Here is a 23,826-nt window from a genome sequence, read left to right as displayed (position 1 = left end):
CTTGTGATATCAGCTCAGTATAACATCTTGACAGGAAACCATTGGGATTGTTGTGTCTTCTGGTCTCAAAAAAATAAAAGAATATATTCGCTTGTGATGCACCATCTCACATTTACCGTGCAGGATGGGTTTCATCCAAAAGGTCATGAGCAATCTTACGTACTGTGGAAGATTTGGAAACCTGGTTTCATAAATAGGATATAGGGGCAAAACCCAGGAGAGAGTTTGGATCCTAATTCTACTTATTCCTCAATGGCCCATTTGAAGATATAACTGTTTTGAGCCTGTTTCCCCAAAATAAATGGTTAATTTTTACCTCATAATTTTGGTTCACTTGAGGTTAATTTTGGCTGCATCGTTCCTGTCTCATATTAATATGAGGCACACTCTTAGTTATGATCTGAGCTTTTGATTTTCCTGGTATACAGGAAATCAAATCTTTTTCTCCCCATTAATGGTGTTGCTAATTCTTGTCTTAAATAGACAACCATCACACTTGGTCCTTCCACATTCAAACATACACACACATACACACACACACACACACACACACACAAAACACACACACACACACACACACACACACACTCACACACGGTCCATCATACAACTGCAGTTGATTACTATGAAGTTGCTTTTCAGTCCAATGAGAGAAAATTCTGAAACCAATTTCAGAACCAAGAGGAAACTTTATTTATAGGTGTATTGACATTACCCAGTCAACTCAGCTACAATGTCAGGACAATATTTTTGCCTCCAACTCAGCTTTCTTTCTTTCCAGAGAACGTTTTAGCTCTTCCATTGTTGTGCCATTTTCCTTTAATCTTTGCATAAAGTTCTCTACAGCTTTGCAAAGTTCCTCACTCTCTTGAAAGGCAAGCTGAAGAAAGAAAATTTTTTGTAAATGACAACTTAAGAATGGAGAGCCAGCTCGATATTCTGAAGATAGTGAGTATGTGAATGGGGCTTAGAACCAGGCCAATTTACATAGGGATGTGAATCTTAAACATGATGCTCAAATATACTTACTATTATCCCAGTAGTAAATATAAACTAAAAGAGGAGTCTCAATGAAAATTGAGTTGTCACCTTAGCTCAGTAGATAGAGCGTTGGTCTGCAGACTGAAGAGTCCCAGGTTCAATTCCAGTTAAGGGCATATGCCTGAGTTGCTGGCTCAATCCCCAGTAAAGGGCATGCAGAAGGCAGCTGATCAATGATTTTCTCTCATCATTGATGTTTCTCTCTCTCGCTCCCTTCCTCTCTGAAATCAATAAAAATATTATAGACATGAGCTTAGGTGCCTTGCTCTACAAAGTACACGAAACAATGACACCTACTAACAGTGCCTCATCGGGTGGCAAATGGGAACTACCATAAATAAAAATGTGAGATAATAGATTACGTGCCCCCATTCCACAATCAGGTCAAGGCCAACCCATTCAAAATCATCCCAAATTGATCAGATATTTACTAAGCATGTACTAAGAGCAATGCCAAGCCCTGAAGATCCAGCTGTGAACAAGACAGACAAGAGCCTACTACTCACCAGTGCCTTCTCATGCGCAGTCTGTGGGGCTGGTTTGGGAGCTTCTGGGGTCAGTTCACAGACCGGAGGTGCCCCGCTCCATTCCCCATCAATGCATCGCTGCTCCGGTGTGCCCACTAAGCGGTACCTGAACAGAAATTAGAATGGCCACAACGCTTAGCCTTTCACCTTCTGAACTGGGCATCTAAGGCTGGTTTTGTGTTGCTGTATTTCGGTATTTCTGGTTGTGACAGAACCCACCTCTCTGCCCTGTACCCATAAGGCATGCTCTCCGTATTACAAGGTAGTACTCAAGTACAACTGCCCCCTGGAGTGTGGAGAGCCCAACGGATGAGTCAACCCATAAAACAAGAAGTGAGAAATTCTGAATATGTGCATTTATACATACAGTTTTTGAAAGGGAGGTGAGGGGAAGAGCTTTAAATAAGCATCTGTCATCTAGGCTCTAAAAAGGAGCAGAAAGCTAGAGACAGCCTTCAAATGCATCTTAGTGAACTGGCTGAAAAGAGGCTGCAACTTTTAATCAGAAAAAAATAAAATTAAAAATTAAAAAAAAAAAACACACGAGAATTGACTGCAAAGTTTGCTGGAGGTACATAATGAGATTGAAATGCTAGTGAAGGCACACAACCCCGAGTCAATAAGAAGGAGCAAGGAAAAGAAAATGCGAGGCGATCTGTAAGGTGGGTGACCAGGCAGTCTAAATTAAGGCTAGACTTTAGGGTATTTTAAGGACCTATATTCTAAATCTCTCTATTTCTGCAGTTCCGTGTGTTCTGTATTTCCTTGAATTTTTTGTTCAGAGGTTCCTTAGGGGGAAAAAATACATTTATAATATCTATTTTGTCTTACCTAATAGGAAAAAAAAAAGATGATGCTTTAATTAGGATAAATAGGAAGGTTTGTCTGTCTTCTAGGGATTGGGTGTAGCTGGAAATGGACTAAGGCCACTCTCAGAATTAGAATGAGCTCGGAATCCTGAGCAGTAGGAAATCAGGGGACTAGTTTTGAGACAGACTGGGTCATTCCTAAAAAGAACACTACTAGTCAATGGGCAAGCTTTCCTCTTACCTGTCTTCACAGTGGTAAGTAATGGTAGATCCTGAGTTGAAATCTGCTCCTTCATAATAGCCATGAGTTAGGTTCCCAGGAGGGCCACAGTCTCCTGGGGGCAGGACAATAGGAGAGACAGTTCTGAAGTTCAGTTATGCTCAATTAACAACACCCCCTACATGTAATTGTCCATGCCAGCACCTACCATCATCATAGCAGTACATGTGACATCTAGGGACATATATGTTCTCCATTCATTTTCTTCTGCTCAAAATCATATCTGTCCATGGGAAAGACCCCCTCCCTGGGCTCATCCTGAGTCACTAGAGACTTGAGAGGACTTTCCTGATTGGCAGGAGCTCAAGGAAAGGTGGTTAAGTGGTCGAGATGCTAATTGTCAGTATATAAGAAAAGAAAATTTAGCCCACAAACCGAAATTGAAGAAGTAAACTCTGAAACAGGAAATCAATAGTGTGAGTTCAAATAGAGACTGATATCCCCAAGGGACAGAGTTATACAATATGAGAGCTTCATAAAAAAAAAAAAAAAAAAAAAAAAAAAAAAAAAAGGAGAACATCGGAAACCAGTTAGTCTCAGTGGATAGAGTGTCACCCGTGGGCTGGAGGGTCACGGGTTTGATTCCAGTCAAGGACATGTACCTTGGTTGCGGGCACATCCCCAGATTGGGGTGTGCAGGAGGCAGCTGATCAATGTTTCTCTCTTGTCGATGTTTCTAACTCTCTATCCCTCTCTCTTCCTCTCTATAAAAAATCAATAAAAAAATTTTTTTTAAAGGAGAACAAAGCATGGATCATTAAGGTTGAGAATTGTAGAAAGAGAGCTGGAGGAGGTACTAGATGTTGTGAGTTTTAGTTCTGGCTCTTCCAGTAACTGCATGGCACTAACGAAGCCATTTCATCTCTCTTGGCTTTCTTCCTAAACCTATACAATGAGCAGGTGAAATGATATTATGCTTTCAGCTCTGAGGTTAAGTCTAAACATGTTGATCAAGATTAAAGGCTAAATCAAGAATAATTACACAGGTGTATGTTTACTGAAACAAAAAGGTCTATAAAGGTCTTCAGCCCAAATAGCTGAGTACAAACAGCAAGACATCAAAGAGTATGTATACAATAATATAATTTTTGTAAAACACCATCCTATACAAACATCTATGAACAACAATGTCTGAAAATTATATATCAAAGTACTCTGCGATCCCTGGGTGGTCAGCCTGTAGGTAATTACATTTTTCTCTTTTTATTTTCTGAAATATTTTTTTACAACAGAGATACATTACTTGAGCAGTTAATAAATAACTGTTAAGTGGATAGAGCATCAGCCCGTGGACTGAAGGGTCCCGGGTTTGATTCCAGTCAAGGGCATGTACCTTGGTTGCAGGCATATCCCAAGTGGGGACTGTGCAGGAGGCAGCTGATTGATATTTCTCTCTCATCGATGTTTTTAACTCCCTATCCCTCTTCCTTCCTCTCTGTAAAAAAATCAATAAAATATATATTTTTTAAAAAGATCAAAAACTGAGTTCAAAGGTTTTATAGAGAAAAGAAAAAAAAAATTTCAATGACTTAAGAAACTCAAGTTTAGATAGGGTTTTCTGGTGACTTTTAAGAGTACGGTTTTGAAATGAAGGAGATGATTTGGATCTTGGGCCTAAACAGAAAAGAGTCTGCTTTATTCAGGGACTGAGGGAGCTTCCCTCAGAATTGGGCGATGAACTAAAACAAAAAGACAGAAATCCTGCATTCTGGAGCTATGACAGGAACCACTGCATTTGTTTATTTAAAATACCTGCATAAATTAAAGGGAAAAAATCATGAAATAAATACATCCAGCTAACTGCCTTTGAGAACTGTGAATTACAATGATAGAGGAGGTACATTCAACTCTTATTCCATATAATAAAATAATAAAAGGTACTTTCAACTCTTATTTTACTATAAGTAATGGCCTTTTCCCCTGTTTTTGTGTATTTTTTAAATAAAAATTTCCAGTATCTTGAAATAAAAATTTAAAAAATAGTCAGATGACCCAAACCAGTTTGGCTTAGTGGCTAGAGCATCAGGCATGTGGACTGAAGGGTCCTAGGTTCAATTCTGATCAAGGGCACACGCCCAGGTTGCTAGCTTGATCCCAGGTAGGAGGGCATGCAGGAGGCAGCCCATCGGTAATTCTCATCATTGATGTTTCTATCTCTCTCTCCCTCTCCCTTCCTCTCCCTTGCTCTCTGAAATCAATAAAATATATATATATTTTTTAAAAAGTCAGATGTTCCAAGTTGCCCTGTGCTAGACCTAGTGGACGGGAATCCTACTCAAGAAAATAAAAAAGCGTTGTTCACTGTCTGAATGCTGCTCATTTCACTGGAATATGCCACCTGGAGCTGAGGCCCAGCTCCTTGAGCTCCCATGTTTCTTTCTCTCTTTTTAAAAATATATTTTTACTGATTTTTACAGAGAGGAAGGGAAAAGGGTAGAGAGTTAGAAACATCGATGAGAGAGAAACATCAATCAGCTGCCTCCTGCACACTCCAAAGTACATGCCCTTGACTGGAATCGAACCTGGGACCCTTGAGTCTGCAGGCCGATGCTCTATCCACTGAGCAAAACAGGCTAGGGCCTCCCAGTGTTTCTTGGCTGTCTGTTAGATCCTAAACCCTCCCCAGATACACAAGAGAGGAAGTCATCCAATGGATGTGGCGAGCGCCTGGCGGCCAATGTTGATCGACATCTTTGGGATTTGCATGTGTTTCTATTGAACTTACTGCTTTTGCAGATGGGAAAGGGAGGCACCCAGGTGTGGTCCTCATGGCACTGGCTCCAGTTGCTGCCTTTGAGGATGTAGTGCTCATTGCATCGGAACGTGATTCTGTCTCTCATTTTCACAGGCCACTGGAAACTAAACTTGCCATCCAGCAGCATAGGGTCGGGACAGTGGCCCACTGCAGAAGAAAAGAGGCAGTGACCTGAAAGGGCCAGGATGAAACCCACCACAGCAGACCCTAGACCTCCCGGCGCGTCACTGAGAAAACAAGAAATTCGAGCTAAAACTGCACTCTCTTAGTAGGGACTAGTACGTGATACCAAATGGTATCAATCAGGGTGAGAGAAGACTGGATTGGCCTGAGGGTCACTCTTGTCATTGTCATTCCTGTACATGACCAAGAGTGAAAAGGTCTTGGTTTTGGACAAGAGTGAAAATAGGCACTTGAGCTTAATAAAAATAGTTAAGCATCAAACTGGAAATTGCCAATGGCAAGCTCCTCATCCTGTTATGTAAAGCATTGCTCAAAATCCTTGAGCCTGTGTTTGAGGCAAGTGTTTCCTTCTTATTTATCCAGCCAAATATACATGGATACTGCCCTTTTTTTTTTATTTATTATTATTTTTTTTTTACTTCATTTTGTTTTCTCGAGTGTAAAAACAGGAGAGAATGCAGAGAGATGTGAATTTGGTCATATGAGTAAAAGGTTAACATGCTGATGTTCTTCACCTTGGGAATAAAGGAGAATCGATCCAACTATTCCTAAACGTAGTACTAATAAAGAGAACACGGACGACTTTTCCTCCATCTCTACAGACACCATAAAGTGAGTTTTGAGAGCGTGAGCAAGTCACGTGGATCTCAGTTATCACATTTATAAATTAACGACATAAATTTTTCTCATTTCAAAGTTATAGGGTGAATGAAGAAAAATGATATGGCAGATTACTACCTCCAAGTAATAATAACGCAAAGCAGCATTGTAGGAGGAAAAAAATCAGTCGTGTGCTGATTGATACTTGTTGAAGCTGGGTGATAACTATGCCTTCAATACGTTTAAAATCTTTATAATATAAAAACTGCAAATCAGCATGATATTAAACATTTAACAGGCCCTCACAACCTCCCCCCCCCAAAAAAAAAAAAAAGTCATTTTACTATTTGGTGGAAAGTCTTTCCTTTTTGGAGGGTGGTTGAGTCTATGCGGAGCTGATCATGTGCCGCCTAAAAGAAGTCCCGCCACTAGGGTGCTTTAAAAATGGATTCCTAGGAGTTGGAATTCTTGCCTTACCACGTTTGAACAGGAGCTACTGGAGTAGAATGGTGAAAGGATACAGGGGGTTGGCAAGATGGACAAAGAAGCAGAAAGATCCAACTTACAGCGGCACCTGGGTGTAGGGGCATTCCACCCCTCAGAGGCGTTGCAAAACAAAGTGCTCTCTCCTTCCAGGTGGTAGCCCTGCATGCACGTGTAGGTCCCCAGGACGCGTCCTTCCGCCTCCTTCGCAACAACTATGCTATAGTCCACGGAGGGAAGTTCCGGACAGCTCTGTGCTGGTGGAAAAAGGAAACGGACTCACTGGCACGTCAGGTGTGGTGAGGAAGCCCTCAGTCAAGCCCCCCTTCCTCCCCCATTGACTCTCTTTTTGCTGGCTTATTGATTCTGATTCCTTGTAATCTTCCATGTTAATGTACATCCACATCCTGGGATTCAGGTTAACCGGAATTTCACTCAAATTCAGCCGCACGTTATCCACTCCCAAAGAAGCAATTCCCTTGGAGAACATTATGCTGAGTGAAATAAGCCAGTCGATGAAAGAAAAATACCACATGACCTCACTCATTTATGGAGAATAAGGAACATTATAAACCGATGAACAAAAGAATAGATACAGAGACAGTAAAGAAACAGACTGTCAAAATTACAGCAGGGAGGGTAGGGAGATATGGGGGAGATAAGAGATCAAGCAAAGGACTTGTATGAATGCACATAGGCATAACCAATGGACGCAAAACTCTGGGGAGGGAGAGCATATATGGGAGTGCGGGGGGGGGGGGGGGGGAGAGAGATTGGTAAGGTATGTACACATATAATACCTTAATAAAAAAATGAGGGGGAAAAAAAAAAAGCAATCCCCTTTCCAAAAGGCACTGCTGGAGTTTATATAAGACCACTGAAACGGATGCTGGTTTTGCTCCTTCAACAGAAGGGGTAAGCAAGCAGGTAGCCGCCCACTTACAGAGCAGACTCAGAGTCAATGTTGACTAAGCCCCTATGGAGTACAGAGAATACAGCCAAGCAACCTGAGATTTTTCAATGCGACCCATACATTTCATTGATTTTAATGTCATTAGAATCCTAGACAGAATGCCTCTCAACCCACAAACTGACATCAAGTGCCTTGAAAACTGAGCTTAAGCAAAGCATACGTACCATCTGAGCCAGAAATCAGCCACACAACCACAAGAGAGCACACAACCGGGAAAAACATCTTGTGATCAATTGCTTGACTCAGGCCTGGATGCCTGGTTTGGATCAAAACAGGTCATCTAACACCGCTCAAGATCAGACCAACCAACCACCTCCCTCCTAGAGAACAGGTTTGTATTGATTTCTCCTCCCTGGAAAAAATGCAAAAAAAAAGGGGGCGGGGGGGGGGGGAGGGAGAATTTGTAAACAGGAAATTAAAAACAGCTGGGTGAAGTTGCTACAGAAAAGACTTTGCAAGAACATAAAGGGATGGAAAAAGAACTGCCAGTTTTAAAACTCAGTTTCAGAAGTTGCTTGGGTTCTGGTCATGCAAATCCAGCTGACCAGTCTTTTTGAAGTGCAGGCTTATCCTTCCATGACAGACGTGGGCGACAGGGTCTTGCCGTGACCTTCACCTCTGTCAATATTTGCCCATGTTTAAAGTCCACCTTCTGCAACTCTGTCCAGCGCTGCTGGTGGAGAAAGGGGTGCCAATCGCTGATGCTTTTCCAGATAAAACCCAACTCTGGGCACTACCTCATCCCCCTTTTCTCAAATAACCAGCTCTGCCCAGGCTGTGAGCGTGCTGAAGACAGAGTGCGCAGGGAAGTCAATCACCCTTACCTGTCTCTGATCTTCCCGATTCATGGCTTCCCAGCAAGGAGCTGGTCCTGCTGGATGCCAAACCTGAGAAGAACTCCAAAGTCCTGCAGGGAAACTAGTGCTGGGGCTCTCATAGCTCCTTGCCTGTTACAACAATTCGCTGGTGGTTATGTGCCAGGGTAAAATAGGAGTAAAATTCCTACACAATTTTAGGTTTAAAAAAATAGTATAAAAAATTGTAATAAAGATAAAGTCTAAGGGACACAGTAAGGTCTCAAATTTCATTCTCTCCTCCATGGGTTTGCATTACTTTGAAATGACTTGCTCATATCTTTCTCCCGTGTTAACTGTTAACAACTCCGGGACAGGGAGTGGGCCTAGTTGGTGTGTTCCCTTCCTCTGCACTCCAGAATGCAAAGCAGAATTGCCTGCCAAGTAAATGGAAAGCGATGCGGAATCAATGACTATGCTATACATAGTCATCCAGAAACCTGACTAATAAACCGATGAACAAAAGGATAGATACAGATATTATCAACAAACTAATATTTGCCAATCCACACTGATCATTTATATTTTTCACTTAATGTATACTTAACTGCCTTATAGGTTTTCCATAGCTTATCTTTGGTCAATATGTGAGTTGCTAGGGAGCAAACACCTTTTTTATTTTTTTTTATTTTTTACAGAGAGGAAGAGAGAGCGATACAGAGTTAGAAACATAAATGAGAATCATCAATCAGCTGCCTCTTGCACACCCCCTACTGGGGATGTGCCCACAACCAGGGTACATGCCCTTGACTGGAATCAAACCTGGGACCTTTCAGTCCGCAGGCCGACGCTCTATCCACTGAGCCAAACCGGTTTTGGCATGAGAGCAAACACCTTTTAAAGTATAATCTTCCATGGTTAATAACATTCATAATGCTTATTGATGAACTAGTGGCCCAGTGCACAAAATTTGTGCACGTGTAGGGTGGGGGGACACATGAATTTCCCTCAGCCCAGACTGCACCCTCTCACAATCTGGAACAGCAGCTCCTAACCACTCATCTGCCTGCCTGCCTGATCACCCCTAACTGCCTTTGCCTGCCTGCCTGATCGTCCCCAACTGCCCTCTCCTGCCAGCCTGATCCCCCTGACTGCCCTCCCCTGACAGCCTGATCCCCCTAACTGCCCTCCCCTGACAACCTGATCTCCCCTGCTGGCCTGATTGCTCTCCCCTGCTGGCCTGATTGCTCCTAACAATCTATGCCTTGTCCCTGCCACCATGGCTTTATCCAGAAGGTCTCCTGGTCTAATTAGCATATTACTCTCTTATTAGTATAGATAAGCATAACAGGTTCTTGTAGACCAGTGGTCGGCAAACTCATTAGTTAACAGAGCAAATATCAACAGCACAATGATTGAAATTTCTTTTGAGAGCCAAATATTTTAAACTTAAACTTCTTCTAGTGCCACTTCTTCAAAATAGACTCGCCCAGGCCATGGTATTTTGTGGAAGAGCCATACTCAAGGGGCCAAAGAGCTGCAGGTGGCTCTCAAGCCATAGATTGCCGACCACAGTTCTAGGCCTTTGAACGTTAAGAACAATTTAATCTAATCTAAATTGTTTTCTGGAAAACTAGGGCAATAGGTCAGGTGCAGAATTGTACTCAGACTGGCTTTATTGCTTTATAAAGAATGGGCAGGCAGTAATTACTGGAAGAGATCGAGTGAATGGGAAAGGGTAGGAAAACAAAAACCAGCCATGCCTAGGCTAGGGGAAGGGTTGTGGGGAGTTTCAACAAAGGGTGAACATGCTCTGGTGCATGTGTGTAAGATTTTGAGAAATTGGGAGATGGTTTTAAGAAGTTCTACACTATGTTGTGAATGCATTCACTTTGGCCTTTGTCAAATTCACAAAAATATTCAATTTGCTTCTCCAATTAGTTTGACCTGGTATGTAAACATAAAAAGAGTATGTGACAGAGATTTTACTCATCTCAGTTAATGAGGGACCATTAAGATGCTATACATAGTTCAAAGAAGAATTTGAGGAACAGGGGTTAATGTAGTCAGTCAGGAAAAGGCATTCTGAATTCACTTTTCCAATAGATGCAAAACTGGTTAATCTTAGACAGGGCAACAAACTAATATTTGGAATCAGCTTTTCTAATTGATGGAAGTGAATTTACTGGACAAAATTCATTTGCTTTGCTGTGATCAGAATCATTGCGTTAGTCTCAGAAAAAGAATCACTTGCATTCTGATCCATTGTCTACAAATTGACCTCTACTTTTTATAGTTGTAAAACAAAAGACCTAGTTTAGTAGAAAATGAAACATAATTGCACACCCCTGTGTAATTTCTGGGGAAATTATAATCCCCAGAGAAGGTCTGCTAGACCGTACTTAGTAATCCACTGAAAAATTTCTCCAGTGATCCCTGTTGCCTAATTCCAAGTTCTGAGTAATTTTTCTTAACATACCACATGTTCAACTTCTTGAGGCATGCATATTTCACAGTACCTAATATATATTGTGTTTGAAAAGCAAATAATTTTAAAAAGTGGAAGTAAATTTTGTCTATCCCTACATAAATATGAGCATAAAATAGAGCACTGCCACAGGGAATAATTGCAAATAATTCTCCATCTCAATGGTTTACTTCAGATTCAGAATTATTAGGGCTTCAGAAAGGTACTATATTGCTTATAATATTGTTTTACTAATATTTCTCCATGAAGTATAAAAATATTTATACTAAGTGGGATATAGAGGCTATAAATGCTCTCATAAAGTTAAGGTCAGGTTTTGCTTGACAAATAAACTAGAAGAAATCTTTGTTTCTAAAGCTATTTAGATTTTGCGATTACATATGAGGGGTTATAGAATTATATGTTTTATTATGTATTCAAGATCATATAAATTAACAAATAAGCATTATAGGCTCTTCTAGACCTTTGAACTTCAAGAACAATTTAATCTAATCTAAATTGTTTTCTGGAAGGCAATAGGTCAGGTGTAGAATTGTACTCAGACGGTTTGATAGCTTTATAAAGAAGGGGCAGGCAGTAATTACTGGAAGAGATCAGGGGAATGAGGAAGGGTAGAAAAACAAAAGCCAACTATGCCTAGGCTAGGGGAAAGGTTGTGGGGAGTTCAACAGGGGCGTACATACATGCTCTGGTGCGTGCGTGCGTGCGTGCGTGTGCGTGTGCGTATGTCAGATTTTGAGAGAACTGGGAGAAGGTTTTAAGAAGTTCTACGCTGCCTTAACCAGTTTGACTTGGTGGATAGAGCTTGTGGACTGAAGGGTCCCAGGTTTGATTCCAGTCAAGGGCATGTACCTTGGTTGCTGGCACTGTGTGCAGGAGGCAGCTGACCAATGTTTCTCTCTCATTGATGTTTCTAACTCTCTACCCCTCTCCCTTCCTCACTGTAAAAATTCAATAAATATATATATGAAGTTCTACACTATGTTATGAGTGCATCCACTTTTGCATTTGTCAAGTCAATTCACAAAGTATTCAAATTGCTTCTCCAATTAGTTTCTGTTTATTGAGTTGATATTTCTTGAATGCCTCACGAAGAAAAATCTGGACCAGAAAAGTAGCCTGTATGCAGATTATATAATAAAACTAATATAAATTTTCAAAAAGTCTCACTGTTCACGAAATATTGTAGAGTTTGCTTTGGTTGTGAGTAAAGACTGCCATGCACTATGGCAAGATCAGATTTGATGAATGAAACAAACCGTCTTTTAAATGATAGCAGCATAATTACAGACTACTGCTCACCTTGTTATCTTTTAGGACTTGCTGAAAAGTCCCTACTACCAGATAGCTAACCCTTATCAATATCTATTTCAACCTTCTTCTTTAGTAATTAAACCTCATATTTATTGCTGGCACAAGACCACCTGGAATTTAATAAAAATAAAAAAAAATCCAGCCTGTCTTGTCTTGGACAATGGGGTGTGAGCATAAATGTTATATGCAACACTTAGAAAATATTTTTAACATAAGTTGGTGTATCTTTTTTGTTCCTTTCTGCCAATTGGAATATAGTATAGACCCAGTTTCCATAGTTTGAGTAGCTATATTGCAGAAGAGATGGACTCTAACACACTTTGAGGATGATGCGTTAACATGTCAGAAGGACCTGGATCCTCGTTGATTGAGGGAGCTCCATTCTAGTCTCACACTGCTTATCTCCGAACTTCACTGTAGGTGACGGTAATCTTCTGTCAGACAGAAGGTGCTAGCACTTTGGGTTTGCTGATACCCTCCACTGAAACCACCTTTCCTCTGAAACACTGATGAATGCAGAAAATTAGGATCAAACCATGGATTGATTAAAATAATTCAGAAATTTAAATATACTTTTTATTGATTTTTTACAGAGAGGAAGGGAGAGGGATAGAGAGTTAGAAACATTGATGAGAGAGCAACATCGATCAGCTGCCTCCTGTGCCCGCAACCAGGGTACATGCCCTTGACCAGAATCGAACCTGGGACCTTTCGGTCTGCAGGCTGATGCTCTATCAATTGAGCCAAAACAGTTAGGGCCAGAAATTTAAATGTGGAAAAGAATGTTAAATAAACCTTATTAAATCATGCCTAGAGACTGTTTCACATCCCATCTATCAATTGTAAAAAGGCAATGAAATGAATGAGAAAGGAGAGATCTTAGGAAGTGAAAACTGAATGTAAAGAATAATGTAAACAGATCAATAATGAAGAAAACTCATGTGGATCAACAATTTACTTCCTGAAAGTGGGCAGGGTGGTGGTGAAGGGCGTTGCACTATTTGAGACTAGGCTTCGTTAGATTTGGAATGCTGCTTCCCAAGGGCCCCTCTGTTTCTGAAATTATTTCCCTTCATTGCAAGGACAAATTCACCTCTAGAATCTGACCTGGTTTCATGGGTAAGGTATTGCATACAACCAAAAAGGATATGTAAATGCCTTTGGGAATTCAGGAGGAAGTTCTGCCCGTAATGATGAAAGTAATATAGCTGGCATGGGCTCAATGAGAATAAAAGAAGACAGTGCCTTGAAGTTTTTAAGAAAAAGAAAGCATTGCCCTGGCTGGATAGCTCAGTTGTCTAATGGCTAACCTTACACCAAAAAGCTGTGGGTTCGATTCCTGGTGAGGGCACATACCTAGGTTGCCAGTTCCACCCCCTGTTGAGATGTGGTCTGGAGGCAACCAATTGATGTTTCTCTGTTTCTCTCTCTTTATGTCTGTCTCTTTTTCTCTCTCTCTAAAAATCAATAAATATATCGTGTTTTTTTAATATTACTCTCCATGATTACAACCCACTCAAATTCTTAAATATTCCACAATGTCCAGTAAAAACAAAAATATGAGTATTTCATATATTCTCCTCCTCTGCTTAAAAAATGTTAATATAAAATGGATGTTATTTTTTTCATGTCAAAGAAAGGGAGGTGGTGTGTGTGTGTGTGTGTGTGTGTATGTGGTGTGTTATCTCGCTCCTGTTTCCTACCTTGATGCACAGGGATGGGTTTGAGGAGGTCCTGAGCTCCATAAATGGAATGAAAAACTTACATGTGTCTACCTTTTTCTGGAGAGAGCCCTTGGCTTTTGCCAAATTTTCAAGTGAGTTCAAGACAAAGAATGTAGATTGGATACCTTGAGACCTTAGTAGTAGGTGACAGCCCAACTGCCACAGGAAGTGCCAATAAGTTTGTCACCAACCAGGACAAGCTACTGAGCTTGAAGGTTGATTCTTCTCACAGTGAGTCCTTAGTGAAGACCCCGGAAAGGTTTACAACATGATGTAATAATTAAGGCTACAGAAATCAAGCAAATAATGGCCATCGTTGGGTAACTCACTGAATAGTCATTTTCTAATCCTGATATATTGGTTAAGTTTCCAGCTACATTTAAAAATAGTAGTATGTTATGTTTGTCGAGCCCTCATTGCTACAAATATGATTTACCTTGTTCTGAGGTATGGGCTTTGAAAAAAACTCAATCAGTGTTGAGGTGAGCCACTCAAAAAGGGTGTTTACCTATTTGTAAAACAGGGTTAGTGTAGCCAGAGCCTCCCAGCCTTCTACAAACTGGTTGGTGAATAAGAAAACACCTCCAAATGTGCTTAGAGAACTAAGGAAATTACATCCTTGACACCTTCATTATTGTTACTCCTCCAGATATACTGCTAAAGCTCAGTACATTTAGCAATACTTATAATCATTGCCTCTCAATTGCACTTGGAGAACTGATAACTAGTTCTCATTCTATCAGATGCCTAGGACTATATTCTTATAACGAACATTTCACTTTATCTTTTGCTACTGATGCTAATGAGAGTGTCCAAAGTCCCTTTATCATAAACATTTACATAACTATTACCTAATAATGGTTTTGGTCAAGGTTATTTATGAGGGAAGGCATCCCCCATAGGGAGGGCTGAGTTACAGAACTGCTGTTCACTTTTTCCTTTCCAATCATAAACCCTAGAAAGAGGACAAAGACTTCTTATTACCATTGCATGGCAACCAATAAGTGATCATTAAATATGTTAAATAAATTAATAAAGCTTTAGAAGTCAATAATGCATGACTGTAATGATCCCACTGATATCATTTTTGAAAAGCTAATGAACTTGATAAAGGCAGGAGTCACCAATTAAAACCATCAGTTGGAAATATATACACAATCTAATAATTTAAGGATAATTTTAAAGAAGCTAGTTTCAAACACATTTTGCACAATGTTATTAATATTTTGTGTATGCATAATGTATCTAATGTTATCTTCTTTTGTGTGTGATTTCAAAAATTGCATTTTTAATTTAAAATAACTTTTATTGTATTTATTACAAAAGCAATACATATTACATATTTCAGCATGATTTTATTGATCAAGGAGATCAACTTTTGTGCAGAGAAATGCATCTCTTGATTCATAGGTAAAAACTGATGAGCAAAACAGTATTCAAAGAAATCCACTGTGCTTTAAAATAGTTATTAGCCTTTTACAGAAGACAGATATCTATATTCTAGAAATTTAACTTAAGATAATACTATGAACAATAGACTTGAATACTCCAAGGACCTCAATTTCGACCAAAAAAAAAAAAAAAAAAAATGACAACACAGATGACCATACATTTTGATTAAATATATACATGCAAACACTACTATGGGGACTTAAAAAATACCTTACATGGATGAATAAATAAATTATCTGGTCATCAAAAGACAGTGTATATAGATGCAGAAAGACACCTGCATCCCAAGAACACAATTAGTACAGTAGAACATGCTCCAAGCAGCGAGATGAAAATCACCTGCTGCAGAGCAGAGTCAGGAGCCTCTCTGAAGGCAGCTTCATGCATATAAAAGCACCTCTTAGGTGCTGGTGCTGAACTGCCTGCAGCTCAGCTCATCGTATCTTCGGTAACGGCCCCGTGTCAACCACAGTATAAAAGAACCATTTGAAAAAAAGCTACATTTCATTACTTTCCTTGCTACTCACCCTCTTGCCCAGCAAGTGGGCATTGGAGTCAAAAGAAAACAAAAATGCAAAAGCATAAAAACGTTTCATTCTTGGGGTGGGGGGGGGGGGAAGCAATGAGTTTGAGTGTAAGATATAATATTCTTTGGAGCTGTCATCCTCCTTCAGGAAGTGACATCGATATCTACAGAGACATGTTTGCATATTTGATAATCACTAACCAGGGGTAATTATCTGGCTTATCTTTAAGGGAAACCAACGGACTAAGGGCTTGGTTCCCCTGCACCTCCCATGTTTTACATGAGACAGGTAGACCAAAATAGAGACAACTAGCTAAGAGGCGGGAGTCAGAAAACCAGCTGCTCTTAAAGTCACGGCCACAGCTTTCTGCAGGGACCATGTCATGGTGACAAACCCCAAAGAAGGGTATCTGTTTTGAAATCAAAAGAACTCCCTGGTGGAGTTGATTCCCAAGGAGTCTTCTTTAGTTCTTCATGTGACAGAATTGGCACCCTATTTTTTTTTTTTTCTTTCTCTTCAGCCCTGAGAGGCACGCAGCATCAGACAGAAAACACAGCAGCTACAGAGGAGAGCCTAGTAGACAGGCACCCGTTTGGGGGAGCCTTGCAGTCAGATCCTGCCCTCGAGGAGCCTGGAACCAGCAAAACTTCTCTAAAAGGAAAAGGTTGCTGTAGACACCACTCTTCCATCATCACAGGAGAGACGTTTCTGGGACTACATTACTCACATACCCTCCAGTCACCTGGGGAATTTGTCTGTTTCCCATGTGAAGAAAAAAAAAACAGTGAATGCTAACCTTTGTAAATTGTACTCCAATCCTGCTCACCTGGATAGGATGGGAGACCGGCTCATACATGACAGAAAAGACTTACTGGGGTTCAACCCTCTCACCTGGAAACAATGAAATCTGAGAGGTGTATTTGCACCTCACACACACACAAAAAAATAGCTAGCTAGAGACAGTCACAGGTAGGGTGCTAGATACCAAAACACAGCAAGATTGGCCAACTTGGGCCAAATGCAGCAAAGAGATCATAAAAAAATAATAATAACTAACCAGTTCAGGCTGTTAATGTTTGGAGGCACAAAGAAGTTAAGTTTTTCAGTGTAACCGATATTCCCATTGGGCATGAGGGGGAGAAATGTGGTGATGCTTTTCCAGGCCCCATTTTGGGGGTGCCCAACGTTCAATCCCCGCTTTGCTTCTTGATCAAGCCCTGGTGGTGCCGACATCCAAGTTTTCCAGCAGATCCCAGTCCCCCAGGGAGGCCTGGACTCAGCTTCTCGATCAGGAGAACACCAGGAGGGAGGCCGGAGAGGAGCGTCTAGGCACGGCCAGCGAGGTCTTTGCCTGGGAGCCAGAGAGGAAGAGAAACAAAGCAATTACACCAGCAAGCTGGCAAATCAAGAAAAGCAGAGCAGAGTCCCTGCACTGCTTCCCCACCGCCCACACCCCATCTGCACACAGACATGCGCACAGACACTGGTGTGCTTGCACATCCCCCTCTACTCCTGGGAGCCAGGCAGACTCCAGTGGCACAGGCATGGGCCTCTTTCCCAGAAAAACAGACCCTCCTTGTGCCAGGTTGGACCAGGCAATCCATAAGCTACATAGCCAGGAAATGAGGCAGAAGCTGGCGGGAACCCTGTAGTACAAGGAGAGCAGGTAGGCTCCACCAGCCAGGAGAGCATGCCGAGAGGGTGACACTGCAGTCGGGGGGCTACTTGGCTTCGGAGGAGGGTCTCTGCCATCGCAGTTATCCCAACCAACCCATTCTGAAATTGACTGATGACTTCAGAGCAGAAATCAACCTCTTCCCCTAAACTGGGATTTAATGTTTTAACTTGGGAGAGATCCTTCCCTTTAGAGCAGTGCTTCTCAAATGTTAAGTGTGCCTGGGAATCACTAGGTAATCCTGTTAAGACAAAGATTAAGATTCTAAGGCAGAGCACTAAGTTAAGTATACAATTTTACCTATATGTTCCCAAAAATTCTAGTTTAGCACTTCTTAGTTGGGATTCAGGAATCTGTATTTTAACAACTCCACCAGGTGATTCTCATCATGAGAGAAGTTTGGGAAACACTGCGTTAGAGTAACAGGAATAAGGCATGGCAATGGTGATACAATTCACCTGTATTTTCCCCTCCCACTCTCCATTAGAGTAAGAGGAATAAGGCATGGCAATGGTGATACAATTCACCCATATTTTCCCGTCCCAGAAGCTAACGCTGGTTTATCTCACTGGCTATAACCTCTTTAGAAACAGGCAGGTCATGATTTAGAAGGAACAGCCCACTAAATTCTAAGAGATCTTTAAGGGTTTTTTTTTTCTTTACAATAAATAGTGAGTTATATGTTGTTAATGGAAGTCAAAGGTAACAGGTAATTCTTGTAGAGGTCATTCTCAAAAAGTACACACAGCTCCTACAGAAATTCATGTGCCTTGCATGATGTCCTTCCCATCTTCCCCAGAAGGTGGTGGAAGAGAGCCATGCCTACACCAAGGACTCTAGTCACTAGGAACTGGCTTTGGCCGGTCTGGGGTTCAATCACTGGGCAGTGTGAGGCAAAGCTTGGGGAAGCTTGGGGTGGGGGCAGTGGGGGAGAAGGGATGAATGGGTAGAAAACACAACCCAAAATACAAAACAAAAAACCCAGGAGCCTTCTGATAGGTTCAAGTTACTTAACAATTTTATTTACCCATTCTGCACACACACACACACACAAAACACATTTCAAGTACAGTTATACACACCTTCTGTGGATCTGAGTGGCATATTTTGATATCAGTGTCACCAGATTAAATCAGAATGCTGTTAAGGACTTACATTCTTTCTTTCAACAGAGCTGTGCCTAGGAAATCAGCAGGATAATTCTATTGCTTGGGTTCCCATTCCAGTCCATTCCCATTCAACCCAATAGTACTTAGCCTATTCCCAACCTGGGCACAGTTAGTGATCAGTCCTTTGCTTTTGCCATAGCAAAACCATTACCATATCAGAATGAGTTGATCTAGTTAATTCAAAACAATTTTAAAAATGTACATAAGCAATTCAGAAACAAAACATTGAATAGGTAAATATCAGTCATAGAGACCCAATGAAAGGCTTACTAAGAATACTTTGCCACCTCTTAAAATTTTTAAAGTAAAATTACCTTTGCATTTTTATTTATTAGGTTATGAATAAGCGCCAAATGCATGGCAGACTAACATCACCACATTATCCAATGGAGTGCTACATTCTATAACAAAGAAGCTGTGGACACAGAAGGTTTAGACACAGGTGGTAAAAGTGGAATCCGCCTAGAAGTTGGGGAACGAATGGGGTGACTTCAAGTAGAATAACCATTTCAGGCTTTGAGCAGACATTTCCTTAGCTGAGTTTACAAAATGTCATACAAGTGATACACAACCTTCATTTTCTAAAAATGAAACTTTGGCTGCCACTCTAAAAGCAATGTCTATTAGAAATCATAATTTACAGAACTTGCCCCTAAAAACACATGTGGAGTGTTTACTTCCTTTCTTTGTAGGACACATGCAATAGACAGAGAACTACAATAATATACTCCCAACTGGTACAGTTACAAAACAGTCAGACAGTCAGCTTACATATCCTAGTATAGCCGGTCAGCACACAGACCCTACCAGAGTCAGTCAGTCAGCATATGGATCCTATTAGAGCCTGTTAGTCAGTCAGCATACAGACCCTACTAGAGTCTGTCAGTCAATCAGTCAGCATACAGACTCCACTAGAGTCTATCAGTCAGCATATTGACCCCACTAGAGTCTGTCAGTGAGTCAGGATGTAGCTACTGCTACATACAGTCTTCTGGCCACTATGAATCTCAACTAAATTCCTGGACATACTTTTTATGTCTATGTCACCTTTATAGGAAGTAAGAGATCAATCCTGCTAAACCTGACTCACTTGTTATGTAACTTTTTAAATTAAAATATTTTAAAACACAAACATGTCTAAATGCACACTGGAACACCTGGGTAAATTTATCAAATCTCTTGAAAACACAGTCTGGCTTCTGAGCTTAGAAGAAGACCATGAACTGTGTGTAAGATATGATTCTCTCCATTTTTAGACACTTCCCCCCTACTCCTTTCACTACCCCAAGCATCCATAGTTTCTCTGGAACTCAGAACTCCTGCTCACAGAAGTACCGTTTAAGATGTATTTATTTCCAAACAGCTATTTTCTGTTCCTTCAAAATGCCAGGACCTCCGAAGAGGAACAGCAAAGTCTCATCAGAAACACTCAACTGTTCAGTCTAGGAAAACAAACATCGTATTCCTAACTCTTAACTTCTTGGGGGGAAAGAAGAACAAAAACAAAAAAACAAAAATAAAACCCAGAGATAATGATAAGACCATCTAGCACAAAATGTTAGAGTTTTAAATTACTTCCCTATTCTGATTTCCAATTGAATGTAAAACAACCCCCTTACCAAAACAAAATCAAGACAATACAGATAAGTAACAGCTAAATTCAAATCTGAGGATTAAAGTATGTCACAGAATTCCTCCTTCAGCTTTAAAGCAATAAAAGAAAATAGAACTGAATGGCAACTGCAACTGAAAAATAGATAGATGCTAAATCCTTCACTTATTACTCCTATAACAAAACTGACAGGCTCGGCAAAAAAAAAAAAAAAAAAAAAAAAAAAAATGCTCGAATCCACCTTTTCTTCATAGAATAATACACAATCAAGTAACAAGAGAGGAGGACAAGAAAAAAGATAGAAGAGGACTTCTCTGAAATTTGTAGCTCACCCGCTGGCAAGGCTCAGTGGTTAAGTGAACCTGGAGATTACGGTTCGATTCCCGGTCAAGACACATGCCTGGATTGTGAGCTCGATCCCCAGTGGGGGGCATGCAGGAAGCAGCCAATCAATGATTCTCATCATTGTTATTTCTCACTCCCTCTCCTTTCCTCTCTGAAACCAATAAAAATATATTATTTTTAAAAATGAAATATCTAAAATAAAATTTGTAGCTCTATTCCATCCTAAGGTCTCCTGGCTTCTTCCTGTTGAACCTTCTCTGGAGAAATCTTGCTCTAAAAATGAAGAATGCCTGAAGCCCTTGCTGTGGTCAAGCTCTAATTTCTTGTGTCCTCTCTGAGAATACTAAGACCACCTCAGGATCCTCTTCTGGGAGAAGCAAACTAGCACAGGGGGTAGTGCAGGGAAGTCATCCTCATGAACATCTCAGTGACCTGTGGCATTCCAACCTCCCAACTTGGTCAGGCTTATGGTCAAGGACAAGAGAAAGGTCAAGTAATCTGTACTCCACTTTAGCGTCCGCACCTACAGACTCAGTGTTGCCTGTTTCACAAATGCTCACTTATTATAAATTATATGCCCTGATTCTAATATAACCTTCTTCAAGGCAAGCACCTTTTCTTCTGCTTCTATGTATCCCTGCACCCCCACTCCACCTAGCCCAAAGCCCCACAAATTGAGAACTAAGTACACATTATGCAAATGGTTAAGCAGGAAGAGCAGGTAATTCCAAGCAGAATCTAGGCAAGCAGCCTTAGGAAACTCACTGTGAAGTCCTGTTCTAGATTTCCAATTAGAATAAAGGACTCAAGGTCACAAGTCAGCTGCCTCTGAGGATAATCTTTCTCAACCTACAGGTTTTATCTCAGTGCCTACATCCAGGTGCTTAAAATCCCCAGCGATCAGCCAAGGACATTTATGTATTTACATAGTGATTTGTTCCTGCAGTGTAAGTGGTTAAAGATGGGATAGGACCTAGAATAACTCTAGAACACAGCAGCCCGCTTTTAGTACTGGGACCTGCGAAACATCTCGCTCCAGGAGATTCAGAATCCCTAGGTTGCTGCTTTGTCTAAGGAACTACTGTCCCAGTATTCCTTTAACAAACCTCACAGAATGGAGCTCCAACCTGGAGAACACACCAGGACCAACAGGGAAGCTGTTTGACCACAGGCACGTGCAGACCCCAACCCTAGAGATTCTGAGTGAACAATGAGCCTAAAACAGACCCAGGCATGTGTACATTTCAAAAGTGCTAACGGGGGTTCCAATGACAATTCCTGGATAAGAATATTGACAAAAGGTCTTCTGTCACCAACCCCCCTCTACCCCCAACCCCAGGGCAAACAGCTACTATGTTCTCCCTGGTTACTTCTAAAAGACAAACTGATAACTTCAAGATGGGGAGTCATCTCTCTCTTTTAAAAATCTCTTGTGAAAATGCCCACATATTCATGTTTTACATACAAATTCAGGGGGAGAAGCATGCCATCGTAAATCACCGAGGGGCTAAGAATCCCGGCTGTAAACATCTTTTGTTTAATCCTACAGAAAGAAATAAAGTGACAGAGCGGAATAGGGAAATAAATACAAGCAGCAAAACCTAGACCCCGCAGGGTCCCAAAGCCTCCTCGAGATGTTTTCATTAAAAAGGAGTGTTTAGGAAATAATAAGCAGCTGGATGAACTCTTCTCTGCCTTTTGACTTGAGCAATTCAAACATCAGTGGCGACTCCTGAATCAGTGGTCACTGTCCTTCTAAACAGCCCCCGAGGTCACTGGCTGGCAGAGGCTGGCAGAGAAGCTGGGAGCCACTGGAGAACAGATAGGACCTGCCCTGAGACAGCCCTGCAGCAGCAGGGGACCGCCCTCTCTCCTAAACCTCACCCCACAGCTGCCAGAAGGCCTATGCCTGGCTCCAGAGAAACACAAACCAACCTACTTCCCCCTCTCGCAGAGGCAGCTTTCCCCAGGGCAGCAAAACCTTAGGGCTATTTCTCATGAAAGGAGGCAAGAGCTCTCACCCTACATCCACTTCCTAGCTCCAGAGCATCTGTGGATGTTCTAGAGCCTAGGCTGACCCTAGCAAGACCCAGCTTGAGAAAAAGGGAGGAGAAAGAAAAGGCTCCCCCCCCACCCCCCCACCCCTCGCAGAGAAAATTTCTCTTGCTGACCTTCCCTTCCCCCCTAGTCAGACACTACAGTGACAATGACATGCATCACACTAGACAATCCAATGGGGAGATGAGGGAGGGGGAAGGAAGCAGGCAGGTAAGAGCTGTGAGTAAAGCACACTTTGAAGAGACAAAGGTAAAGGGAAAATGGGCTTCATGTGTCCCCCTCCACTCCACCCCAATTTACTGACATTAGTCATTTTGGACACCAGAGACTGTCAAGGACCAATGTGCTGGCCCTGCTTAGCCTCAGTCCCAGGTAAGCTAATCAGTCCAGGGGCGATCACCCCTCTTCCTCCTCCTCCAGACCACGCAATGAGGACGTGATCTGAAGCAACTTGCCCCAGGATGGGGAGAGGGTTCACACTGCAGGAGAGCTAAGGTTGGTTTGCAACACAGGGCCTCACGTTCGTGGTCGGGAAGGCGGGGACTGGAAGTTAAATGACTCGTTGGTGATTAGTGGCAAGGGCAGGAGGCCAGGACTGGAGGGAAACACACAGTTACACCACCGGAATGCTGACTTGGGTCTTCGGCTGGTCGGCCCCTTCTTGCATGTCCAGGGCACGGAGAGGGCTGAGGGGCTTGAGGGGCCGGCTCCCAACACTGTAATTTCTTGGACGCCTGATTGTATTCGAACTGGACAGAGGTGTAAAGCTGTTCCTTCTCATCCTTACAGGGGTTTGGTTCTTGGGAAAGTTGTTCTGATTAGAAACGGAGGGACACCACACAAATGAAAGCCAAGACAAGAGCTCACTCGTGAAGGTTAAATAAATGCTTATAAACCACAACAGCTCCCTCTATCCTGCTCCTGAGGCAGTCTCCTGAATCCTGGGGGCGGCGGGTCCCCTAGCTCCAGGAAGCTAAAGGGTTGTAGAGGGAGACTCTCCTTAAGCATCAAACTCCA

At 41.7% G+C, this 23,826-nt stretch overlaps 2 protein-coding genes and 2 long non-coding RNA genes across 9 annotated transcripts in view; 2 read left to right on the top strand and 2 right to left on the bottom strand.

The window, feature by feature from the left end:
* Nucleotides 1–669: 669 nt before the first annotated feature.
* Nucleotides 670–8,755, bottom strand: C4BPB (complement component 4 binding protein beta). Of its 2 annotated transcripts, none has more exons than XM_036442339.2 (7): nt 8,476–8,755; nt 7,816–8,003; nt 6,762–6,935; nt 5,383–5,559; nt 2,619–2,712; nt 1,548–1,674; nt 670–880 (listed from the first exon to the last, which is right to left on the bottom strand). In XM_036442339.2, the coding sequence occupies exons 2-7, from the start codon at nt 7,871–7,873 to the stop codon at nt 737–739; spliced, it is 774 nt and encodes a 257-aa protein (XP_036298232.1). In that variant the 5' UTR covers nt 7,874–8,003; nt 8,476–8,755; the 3' UTR covers nt 670–736. The 2 variants fall into 2 exon arrangements, with proteins under 2 accessions (XP_036298232.1, XP_036298237.1); XM_036442344.2 differs by having other exon boundaries at nt 6,762–6,932.
* Nucleotides 8,756–15,306: 6,551 nt separating this feature from the next.
* The window catches only part of PFKFB2 (6-phosphofructo-2-kinase/fructose-2,6-biphosphatase 2), a 26,437-nt gene continuing 17,917 nt past the window's right edge, over nt 15,307–23,826 (bottom strand). For 4 of the 5 annotated variants that reach the window (XM_036442333.2, XM_036442332.2, XM_036442334.2 and 1 more), the window contains exon 15: nt 18,622–23,623. In XM_036442333.2, the coding sequence (XP_036298226.1) occupies nt 23,423–23,623 (201 nt within the window). In that variant the 3' untranslated portion in view covers nt 18,622–23,422. Of the gene's footprint in view, nt 17,302–18,621; nt 23,624–23,826 lie in introns of those variants that run through there. The other variant, XM_036442335.2, reaches the window with a different exon arrangement.
* Nucleotides 23,073–23,826, top strand: part of LOC118721402 — a 23,143-nt gene continuing 22,389 nt past the window's right edge. Inside the window, exon 1 of the long non-coding RNA XR_004988728.2 lies at nt 23,073–23,082. This is a non-coding gene — a long non-coding RNA (uncharacterized LOC118721402). The remainder of the gene's footprint in view (nt 23,083–23,826) is intronic.
* LOC123652540 overlaps nt 23,485–23,826 on the top strand; it is a 906-nt gene continuing 564 nt past the window's right edge. The window contains exon 1 of the long non-coding RNA XR_006741922.1: nt 23,485–23,620. This is a non-coding gene — a long non-coding RNA (uncharacterized LOC123652540). The remainder of the gene's footprint in view (nt 23,621–23,826) is intronic.

This window comes from Pipistrellus kuhlii, unplaced genomic scaffold (genome assembly GCF_014108245.1).
Source record: "Pipistrellus kuhlii isolate mPipKuh1 unplaced genomic scaffold, mPipKuh1.p scaffold_m20_p_18, whole genome shotgun sequence".
Classification (NCBI taxonomy): Eukaryota; Metazoa; Chordata; class Mammalia; order Chiroptera; family Vespertilionidae; genus Pipistrellus; species Pipistrellus kuhlii.
The sequence above is the reverse complement of the archived record's forward strand: the minus strand, read 5'-3'. Positions and strand labels throughout refer to the sequence as shown.